Source organism: Coptis chinensis, chromosome 5 (genome assembly GCF_015680905.1).
Source record: "Coptis chinensis isolate HL-2020 chromosome 5, ASM1568090v1, whole genome shotgun sequence".
Lineage (NCBI taxonomy): Eukaryota > Viridiplantae > Streptophyta > Magnoliopsida > Ranunculales > Ranunculaceae > Coptis > Coptis chinensis.
Genome location: NC_141460.1, coordinates 15,773,760 through 15,785,226, shown reverse-complemented (window position 1 = coordinate 15,785,226; position 11,467 = coordinate 15,773,760). Strand labels below are relative to the sequence as shown.

At 40.1% G+C, this 11,467-nt stretch overlaps 1 protein-coding gene across 1 annotated transcript; it reads right to left on the bottom strand.

Moving 5' to 3' along the window:
• Nucleotides 1–10,234: 10,234 nt before the first annotated feature.
• Nucleotides 10,235–11,162, bottom strand: LOC147496864 (uncharacterized). Its single transcript, XM_086562684.1, has 3 exons — nucleotides 10,794–11,162; nucleotides 10,315–10,542; nucleotides 10,235–10,249 (listed from the first exon to the last, which is right to left on the bottom strand). Exons 1-3 carry the CDS (start codon nucleotides 11,160–11,162, stop codon nucleotides 10,235–10,237), a joined length of 612 nt encoding a protein of 203 aa, XP_086418810.1.
• Nucleotides 11,163–11,467: the final 305 nt, after the last annotated feature.

The following is an 11,467-nucleotide window of genomic DNA, read 5'->3' as shown; positions in this document are numbered from 1 at the left end:
CTCTTCTTCTTTCTTCTTCACTCATTCTATTCTCGGACTTATTCTAAATTGGGTAGGTTGATTTATTCTCTTTTTTTTTTTTTTTTTTTTTTTTTGTTTTTGTAACTAAATGAATTGTGGTTTTATGGAAGGGCTAATGAAAGGCTCGTGAGTGGCTTACTAGCGAAAAAATAATTCATAGGTTTGAATTTCTGGCTATATCGATCCAAAGAGCGCCCTAAATTCTCACTTAGGATATGGTTTAGTGATCAAGCAAGTGGACGCGGTGATTTCTCTATCCGATTTTACTTCTCCCTTGTGTCATTTCTCAAATGTTTCGCTTCATATAAGGCTTTAGGCTATATTCTCACAGGATTTGTAGAATAAAGTACTCTAGCCTAGATTTGAAACTTACTAACAATCATAGATACTCATGTAATATATTTATAGATAGATGCAAAGATTATTACCTACGATTAACCTAAGTTTCTAACAATTATTCGATGCAACAAATTTATGTGAGACTTCTAGATTGTTAAAAGCATGGAGAAAGAAACAATACCAATATTCCTAAGTGTATAGCATGACTTATTTATTTATATTTTTTAACTTTTTGAAATTTTAACTAGAAAACAAATGCATATTATGTCTATCTATATCGTATCAGATGTTTAATTACACGTGTTTCTATGCCCCCAAACAAAAAGCATGCTTTGTCCTCAAAGCATTTAAATAAAGAGGGTAGGAAAAATACCATTGAAACGCCGCGGAAATTCGTGAACATCCGCAAAACAAAGTTAGAACGCGTTACTAATATAGGAAATAAAACACAACTCTATAAGAGTTCTACCCATTATGGGGTTAACATAATTAAATTGCTTGGGACATAAGCGCACACTAACAGAACTAAAACTTACCTCCACTCCCGTTTATTCGTCATCTTCGCCATCCTCTACTTCTATAAAGAAGTGAGGTTCCTTCGCCTTTGCCATGCTATGATAATTTGCCGCTTCACGTTTATCATCTATGGTTGCTAACCTATTAAGTGCCACTTGGTCTGATGGGGTGTAGGGTGCAACCTGGTGAGGTTGTATCCGCCACCCATGCCAAGTCATTGCACGAAAAGATCGAATAATACTATTGGTGGGTCGCGACCGTGTCTACCTTTAATCCAATCCGCGGAAACGTGTACAAAAAAAAAGGAAAGAAACATAGCATAATACGTGAATTAGAACAGCATAAGAAGGTACTTATGCCTCATGGTATGGGCTCGTGCTAAACTAGACATCAAAGTCCCGGAAGGTCATAGAACCGGGCGCCCATTGGCTAAAAGCAAGGAAAAACGCTGCAAGTGGCGCCATTCACGTAAGAAAAAAACGCCATTCCCTAAAATGTTTAGCATAATCCAAAACATAACAGTTCCTATGTTCATGGACAGCTACCAAGGGCAACGTTATAGTCCCCTTGGTCCTCAATACGGAAAATGCCTGCCCCATAAGCCTCGCGGCAAAGACTCATAAGTATAGACATGCATATTATCGACCTAATAGCACCATGGGTCTTGTATCTCAAATGGGCATAGCAAGTCCAAGAACAAATGCTAGCAAGAACCTCGGTAATTTCCATTGGTTCATCGTTAATGGTGATGGAGAACACTTGTTCTCCATCCGGTCTCTCAAAGAAAATGCAGTTATTATAAAAATAAAATGCAAGTGCTAGAGAATAAAGTTCAGCCGGGTCTTACCATAAGAGGTTCCCAGCCAACATATGTGATCACCTCACAAACCAAGCACCGTATAGTGCTTTGGAACAAATCTTCGAAAGATCTGTTCGGGGTATTATTATGGGAGATGTCATCTCAAACTACGCTCGGAATAGTTGTTTACCGGCACAACGCTAAAAAAAACCGGAATTTTTGGTCCGTAGAAGTCAAAATAAATTGCTTTTGTATTTTTAGAATTCCAAGAACTTAGCTGGTCGCTTTGACTTGTAAGGCCTCGATTTTTCCTCGATGTTAGGTAGGAAGCGCTTCAACTAGATCGCTCCGAAGTTGCGCTTTTGTGAAAATGGAGACGCAAACGGGAATCGCTGGTGTGAAGGGTGAGTGATGGAGTTTAGGTGTAGTGTGAGTTGTGAGGATAGATTGTATCAAGTTTATATAGGTTTAAAGTTGCTAGAATGGATTGAAAAGTTGCCAAAACTAATTACGGCAGCTTCCGAAATCCTAAAATTTCCAAACTTGAAAACGAAACAACTCATATCCCGGATTCTCGATTCAAACTCAAGATTCTTATTTGGATTTAATGATTGAATGTACCTATTTAATCTAGATTTCATCCTACAATGATTCTCAATCATAGATAGGCCTAAACTCCATATTTTCACCTTTTATCCGCAAAGAAATTCTAACACTAGGGTTTTTATAAAAAATACAAATTTTGAATGATAAAACCACCCCCAAACAAGTTGGGAAGGGTCAAAATGAAACAAGCACACAAACCTGAAAATAACCCCTTATATTAAAATTTTCATTCGAGGTCCTTTCACTTACAAAATTCAAATTACGAGAATAAAAATTACATTACAATAAAACAACAAAAAATAAATAAAACAACAACTTATAAAACAAAAATAACTACCACTATCACTCCTCATCCTTCTAAACACCTCGCCAAAGGGTGGCCGAGGGCACAGCTCTAGTGGTGGCTCCCGGGCTCCGTAGGTCCAAGAGTAGCCGTCTTTCGCCGACGACGCCATGCCTCGAATGCAGGCAGAGTCCAGATGAGGTGGGAAGCGTGCTAGCATATCCACTCTAAACCGGCGCCGGCTTCCATCTCATGGCCCCCATCTCTCTCATCCTCCCTCCAGGTGCGGATCTCGGTTGTGATGAATGGTCGCCTGTCGAGTCCGGAGGTCCCATTTAGAGTGTTGAGTGAACGCGATGCCCCTATGAAGCATAGTCATAAATCGCATCAACACCTCCTCGAAGGCATCCGATCAAAGCAAGTCCCATCCTCCTCATCCTCCTCCGAATCATCCCGGCACCCCAGCTTCCTCTTCTTCTTCCTCTCTATCCTCAGCCTCCTCCAAACTTGTTGGACACACTCCCTATAGATACGCTGGGTTACGGTGCGGGGTAATGTAAATCCTCTCGATGCAGGAGTTGCTTTCATATTCAAAGATGATCTTAGTAATAAGCACACGGGAGAGGTGCCAAAGACCTTCCTCCAACCCCTAATAATGTTCAAGAAAACTCCGTGATGCAGAAATCATACTTCGCGCCCTGGAGTATCCATAGGACGGGAGGCAGGTCGACCGATGTCATCGACCTTTGTCCTTGCCTAGGACATATCCGACCAATCCACCGAGCTCAGCCGCCATTGGTTGGTCCCGAGGATGCTGGCGAACACAATGGGAGTTTGATTGTAACTCCCATTGATGACAAACGCGCCATCAACGGCTCTACCCCGGCCAAACCGGTGGATCCCGTAAAGTGGCATCAGATTGATTCTAGGCGAATGCCTAGAATCTCACCAACAGCCCGTGAGTCAACTCCCTTCTTTCTTCCCGACCATCACAAAAATCCTACTCCCTCCAACTCCCCGGTGTTGTAGAACCGTCGGACCAAGTCTTCATGGTAGAAGTCTTCGGTCGAAAGTACCGAGACTATTCCAGTTTACTAGCCATTTCACCGTGAAAACGGCGCGCGAAATGGTCGGCAAAGCGAAAACTTGTTCCTCGTATGATTCGGGCGTTGAGCCATCTAGTGTTTGGAATGGATGAGGGGTCTAAATATGATGTGGTGGTGGTGGATTAGCTTGACCGACCTAAAACAGTGGTGGTGATGGAGTGGTGGAGGCGCAAAGACCAATTTTACAAATTTCGGTGGTTTTTTAGTGCTTAAAATCGGTGGGGGTTGTGGTGGTTTGGTTGTAGAGAAGATTTGGGTTAGGATTTGATATTGGGCGTGGGTTTATTGGATTTTCTTTTTAATTTTATTTTGCTAGGGTTTTGAACTTTAAGCTTGGCGCAATGGCGGGGAAGATGAAGAACGCCATGAACTGTTCGTGAGAAGGTAAGAGCGAAGCCGCTTCCATGGGCTGGTGGGCTGGTTGGCCCAAGCCCAAAATCGAAATTTTGATTTTTTCGATTTTTCGCTAATTTCAAATCAAAATTCCCGCTTCGCTACCGGGTCCGATTTTTTGCGAATGAGATATGGAAATGATCAGGAGAGAATTTCCTATCCAATGATCCATAAAACACTCTATTCCGACTTCGGATGACATACGAGATAGTGGAAAACGCCTCGAAGTGCGCATGACGTAAGTTATGCTTAACGAATGAAATCTAAATGAATAGATCATGTCAATCCGAATCGTAATACAATAAAACGGCCTAAGCAACTCTAATGGGACATAAAACATTTTAGTACGGAAACATTTAACACCCTTGACCCCCAAACAAATTTTTTTACAACGGCTTAGAAAATTTGTTTTAGCAAAAGGTCTTTTAAAGTCGATTCCCGGACTTCATAGATTACTATGTTTATTTTATTTTTATTTTTATTTTAGTTTTAGAAGGAAAACAATAAGCAATAAAGACATAATTCACACCATAGAGAAACATGACTCAAAAATCCGAAAAAACATGCAAGAGTGGAAAACGGAACTATGTGAACCGTGGACTTAGGATCCGGTACTTTACAGCCACACACTCCATAGGGAGGGCCCGGTTACCTTAATGGTGCACTCACCAATATATTGGAATGAAAGGAAATGCACCAACACAGAAATTTGAGTCGCTTATAGTCGATACTCAAGACTTTATCTAAAACATATGTATGAACATGCAGTTGATCATATATCAACAACCTAAATAGTTGTGGATCATTCCATAAATAAATATCACAGAAAACATATCCAAACACAATGAAGCACCAAGATTTCCTACGATTATGTGCCTAGTGGAATCCAAACGGTCGGATAACCCTATTGTGTAACCTATCATGCACCTTCTTTTTTCATTTTGAATGCGGGGTGTTTTAGTAAATAAGTGTGGAAAAGTGAATGGTTGTGGAGGATATGGTGGATATGGATAAGTTTTAGAAAGACAGCACATGCGCACAATGAGGATGTGGTTTTGGCACTCAACTCATTCATTGTGTGTGTAGGGACTCCTCAATTCTGAAAATGAAGGTGTCAAATAGTTTGTCCTTCAAGTATCCGTTTGCTGAGGATTTAAAAAATTATGAAGCACGAGGGAGAAACAAAAGGATCGAAAGTGCAAACTCGAGATTCCTTTGAAAGGGTGGAAGGAGGGGAATCGAGGTGGATGTTGTGCAAGTTAGTTCTTGATAGGGTGAAATTTCACCTACTTTCGAAAAAACTCATCAAATTCCTCATCTAGATTGGTCATATCCACATTACTATGGTAGTCCTCTACATCTTTGAGAAAGTCATCTATCCCGGCCCTCATCAATAATATGTGTATCGACTAGTGTAGGAATGGGAATATTGAGTCCGACTTTCCAAAGGAAAGAATTTTGGGCATATGACTATCGTGAACGTGTTGTTGAAATAATCTCAAGCAAAGCTCTCGATCATGCTAACCTCTCCATCCATAGATTTAATCGGGTAAATGTGTCCTTGTTTTAAAAACATTGACTTCAACAAACAAGATGGCCAAAAGACATGGACATTGAACCATCACGGCAATTAATGAGCGCATTGGCAGTTGCCGTGAAAGGACCTTAATCGGACAGAGTCGCTAGCGACTTCATCAGATCGAGGACTACAAAATCAGCCGGATAGTAGAAATCCCGAACTTTTACCAACACATTTTCGACTACACCCTTAGGATACTTAATAGACCGATCAGCTAATTGCAACGCTATTTTAGTGGGTTGCATCTTGTCTAGACCTATTTGTCTATACAAATAAAATGGGAGTAAGTTAACACTAGCCCCGTGTCTAATAACGCGGTGGTCGATAGGAATCTCCTAAGGTGCATTGTCTGATAGGATCTAATTGTGGTCCTTGTACTTAACAATTCCATTATGTTCGGATAAGGTTGGGAATTGTTGCTTAAAAGGCGCCTTTTGGTATATTTGTCTTTACCTAGTAGTACACAATTCCTTAAGAAACTTAGCATGGTGTGGTAGCTTTTTATAGCTCGAGGAAAGGAAGGTTTATAGTTAGATTCTTGAAAACGCCCCTAATCTCCCTCGTAATTTGTATCTCTAGTTAACATGGCTAATTTTTGTGGAAACGGTGGTTTCGGGCGATATTTAGCAATGGTATCACTTGATGTTTAACCGTGGCTTTATGTTTCTTAGGTTGTGTTGTAACCGGTACCTCTACGCTGGTAGGCTCTTCAGTTTCTATTTCGGTATCTAGTAAAAGAGTAGGTGTAGGGGTTATCGTGGGGGTAACTATAGGCATAGTTACCTTGTTATCAACCACTCTGCCGAACCAGAGTGGTGATGGCATTTATCTCACCTACATTTTCATATTCATTACTAGTATTATCGGTGACCTCAAAAGGTCGTGGTTTGTTGTTTTAGGATTAGGTATTGCGCACACGGAAACACACCTTTGGGTTGGGCTTTATCTTGAGCCAACCTGTTGGGTTAAATTAGTAACGGATTGTAGAAGCCGCTAAATTGAGCCATGGTTTGGAAAAGTTTTTGGCTCACTTGTATAAAGGTGTCGAAACGATCCGATTGTGTGGGGTGTAGTAGTCACGTGGTGTTACCGAACTATTTCCGTGAATTATTTATTGGTGGATTTTGATAGTTATTATTTACCTAAACGATACCTCTATTAGCATTATAATTATTATAATTACCTTGACCTTGTGCTTGACCTTGTCGAGGTTGCACTTGGTTGTTATAATTATTAAAATTACCCCGACCACATCCTTGTCTTAGTGGGGCTTGGTTAAAAAGCTTTCGTGGAGCTTATATTGATTATTGTACCCTTGATGTGTGACGCGTTTTGGTTATTTCTCCAACCGGGTTGGGATTTTGTCTCCGCGGGCTTAGGTTCACTATTAATGGAACAAGATTGTTCATAGGCAATAGGGACAGTGGATTCGGGATGCTCGTATTCCAAATGAACTACATGGATTTGAATTTACATTCATGACGGGGATTGGCTTTTGTTGTATAGAAATGGCATCTACCTTTTTAGTGAGGGATTCAATTAGAGTTTTAAGCTCGGGATCTGATTTAACCTCAAACATACCGGTAGCCTTTCATCAGAGAAGAAGAACTAGCGAGCGAGTAATCGCACTACCCCCCCTTGTTATTTCGCTTTAGTTTGATCCTCTAAAAATTTATAAGCCTCCGAGGCTCCTTTGTTTAAGAAACTACCCCCATTCATTATGTCTAGGACTTCTTTATGGTGGTGTAGAAGTCCTTTGAAAAGGCACGAACTAACGCGGTCTTTCGCTAAGTTATGATGTGGACACTCTATAAGCAGATCGGTGAACGATTCCAAGCCTCCTCAAAATGTTTCATGAGGATTTTTGTCGAAAGAAATGAATCTTGGAAAGCATCTCATCCGTCTTTAAGGGGTGGGTAAAATGTTCCATAAACAATGAACAAGTTTAGCCCATGAGTCCACGAGAATTAGGCTTTGGGCTCTCGGGCTAAGGTGAAAGGGAATACCCTTAATTTAATTTGTTCCGCACCAAACCGTAGGATGGTGGAATGTTGTTAGGACTTGTTCAATCCTATGCATGTAGCCGATAAGGTTTTTCATGGTCTAAACCATGAAAAACGGGTAACAAATTAAAATATTTGGAGGGATTCTGAAATCCCCACACGGGTCCGCTAGAACGATGCAAGATTTGGGGCTATCGCCAAGGCTTTGTAGAAGTCCGAGAGAGGAGTCTCTTTTCTTCCCCATTATATCGGTGGTGTGTGTGATATAGTAGCTAGAGGTATAGTTTGTGGTATACTAGATAGACTTGTTTGTTGATGTTGTTGTGTATTTACGTTAGGTGTTTTGTTAAACCTTAATCTCATGCAAGGCTAAGTCGAGCTTAACTAAACATGCAACACTCCAAACAATTCGATGTACTAGTATAAACCTCTAACGAGATCGCGAGGTGTGGAAGAAAGGAATACCTGATTAAGGCCCTTGCTTCGCTTATGAATAGCGTCTTGTGTACGGCGTGTTCGGTGTATATAAGAGAATAGAACACTGAAAAACTTGACAACTCGAAGTTCGAATCAAACTGTGGAAATCCCGAAATTTCAGAATAACTGGCCAAACTGCTGGCCGCCTTCTATGTAAATTCGAAAGTCCAAGAACTTAGCGGGTCGCCAGCTCTCTTTGGCGCTGGCTGGCCAACTGTATTGATCAAATTCGGTAACATAAGCGCTGGTCGCTACTCTCCTTGTGAAGCGGCGCTTCGATTTTTCTCTCGAATTTTTCCAAAACTGAAACGGCAACCACAAAGGATGAATCAAACAAGGGGTGGGTGGGTGAAATGGGACTTAAAATTACTAATTCTATTATGAAAACAATGCTAAAGTGCAACTAAGATGGCGGTATTCATTTTGATAAGAGTGAAATTAATATAGTCTACCTACGAAATGAACTATGAATTCACAACGTAAGTAAACTAAACTTTTACTTTTACGTTTAGTTATCAAAGATTTCTACTCTCAATCCTATGAGATATAGTGGAGTAGATAAGTTCGCTCCACTCTCTAGTGCTCTAGCATGGATGTTTTCTAATCTAACTAGTCGGTTTTAAGTCTATGAGAGTTTTACTGAAGGGAATTATACTACGATGCAACTACCCACAAGATGCAACTAGTCGATTATCTAAATAATTATGGGATGCTAACGTTGATTCTATGATAAGGAGTTAGAGGGGATTGATTCCACCTTAACTCAACTTAATCCACTAACGACGAATCGTCAGTAATCCGAATTGAATCGCCTTCGCAACAATTGGTTATTCCTAATCCCTAATTATACATGGCATTTCTACCAATTCATAACTAGCATGTGAACAATTAAACCCATTCTCATGGTGAACTAATCATTTCTAGAGTGGAATAGAAAATCACGACTCTACGATAATCGAATCAAGCTTTCATCAAGGCTTCACAACCCCCCTCTAATGGAGGTTTAGCCTTGAATCATTCAATCATTTCCATTTAGATTAAAACTAAACATAATATAAAAGCATTAAAATTTACTTAATTTAACAATAATGAAATCTAATTTAATGACTAAATTGAAATAAGGACATGAATTGAAATTAGATCTAGAATTGGAATTGACAAAATCGAAATTGATAAAGAATACTACTTTATTGATCTAATCAAATTGAAGAACAAGATCCAAAGGTTTAATCTAATAAAGGATTTGAAACTAATTAAATAAAACAATTAAATCTAGATCTAGAAGCTATTTTAATGGCTACTTTCTATTCTAAGCTATCTACCCTAATTCTCCACTAATTAATCTACCATTAACAAAGAATTAAGCTTTTGTTTTATACATTCAGATCCAAAAATCGTGCATGGGCTTGGAGCTATGGTTTGGGGCCGAGAAATCGGGCCCAAACCCAATTCTTCAAATCCAAAAAGGCCTCTTCAGCTGCAGTTGGCTTCCACAGACTTTTTCGTCCACTTCTGCTCCTCTGATTGGGTCAAAGCTTGGACCATTGCAAAAGCTCTTTTCCGAGCCGGTCGTTTTGACATAAGGTAGGCCTCAATCCGGAGTCCGAGTCCAAAGATATGGCATTCGAAGTTCTTTTTGCTCCTTTATCTCGCTAAAGTGGCACATTTCTCAGCATTAAATGGACTTTGAAGCCCGAAATGCATAAAAACACTTAATCAGATTAACTCTTACTTATTATTCACATAATTGGTCTAACAGTATGATTATTAAGGGGTTAAAACTACAGTTTTGGGCTCTTATCAGCCATCCATCTCTAGTCTTCTGAGTTAAGGACGTGATTTTCAGTTATCTGGTTTTGAGTCCTTGACCTTTGACCTTGACTTTGACTTTAACTTTTTCAGCACTTTTTCATAGCAGCTTTGATTCTTCATAATTAGCGATAATAAGGCTCCTTTTGGCACTAAGATGCAGCTTTTATAATAAGTGGTCTGAAATGGCATGTAACCTGGAAAGGTAGTAAAAGCTATGAGTTGTCTTTTCATTATGCGTAAGAAAGGTTGTAATATAGTAATGCAAGGGTAATAAAATGCACATTTGGGAGCTGATCAAGTCTATGCAGCCATTTCCTGTCCAGAATCATATAGTAAGGAGTGTTAGCTTTAACCACTATAAAATTTATTATTAGAGTTACCGGACCTGTTGATACAGGTAGTTGGACCTCTCCTACTGCCAAAGCCTTGTCGCCACTGAATCCATAAAGGTTTGAGTTAGTCATGGCCATCTTTGAATCAAGGATCTTTAGCTTATTGAAAGCATCATAATATTGTACATCTGCTAAGCTTCTTAGATCTACTAATATGCGGTGCAGGTTGTAATCCCCAAAGGGAAGTATAAGGACCAATGCATCCTCAAGTGGTCTCTGGATGCTGACACAGTCAACTTCGTGAATAGGATAGGTGGATCTTTGTGAGATAAAGTATTGACATGATGATAGTCCTTAGGCACTTCATCATTCACAATCCTCATCTGCTTAGCGATGTGCATCTGATACCTCATATATTTTTCTATGATTTGGCCACTCCTCTTGCTTGCTTTACCTGTTATCATGTTGATCTGAACGGGACCATTGAGTCGTCTAGTTCTGGGAGGGTCCTAATTAGTTGCACTGACCTTTTCAAGTTGCACTATGTTCGCCTGCTCGTTCACTATAAACTGCTTCAGATAACCCCTCTTGACCAAATCTTGGAGCTCATTCTTCAGAGTCCTACAAGCTTTGGTGTTGTGGCCCTTACTCTTGTGGAATTTACAATAAGTCCACTGATCTTTCATTCCTAGAGATCCTAGCTTGAGCAGAGCTGGCCATTTGAGATAACTTTGATTCTTGATCGAGTCCAGGATCTCATCTGGCATTTTGTTCATTTGAGCAAAATTTATGTTAATTATTGCAGACAGAGTTTCTTCAACTCCTTCCACTCTTGGTTTCTTTTGCGATTTTCCATCTCTGTTGCTTGCTAGGTTTTGGTACTGCCCCTTCGGCATTTGTCCTTTTGATGGTGAATCTAGCCTCTGGCGACCACAGTTGCGGTCCCTTATATGTTTTGGAGATGAGGAATTACCATGACCCTTATGTGGAGTGGAGGATACCATATGATTAGCTTTATTTGCTTCCTACCTTCTATTTTGAACATCTTCTTCCCATCCTGCGTGGGTCTCGACCTTGTCAAGGAGTTCATCTAGGTCACAAGGTGGTTTTCTGGAGAGAGATCCAAACAAAATATTGTTTTTATCCAACCCTTGCTTGAAGGCAATGATAGCAGTCTGCTCCTCGCAAGACTCTATCTAGA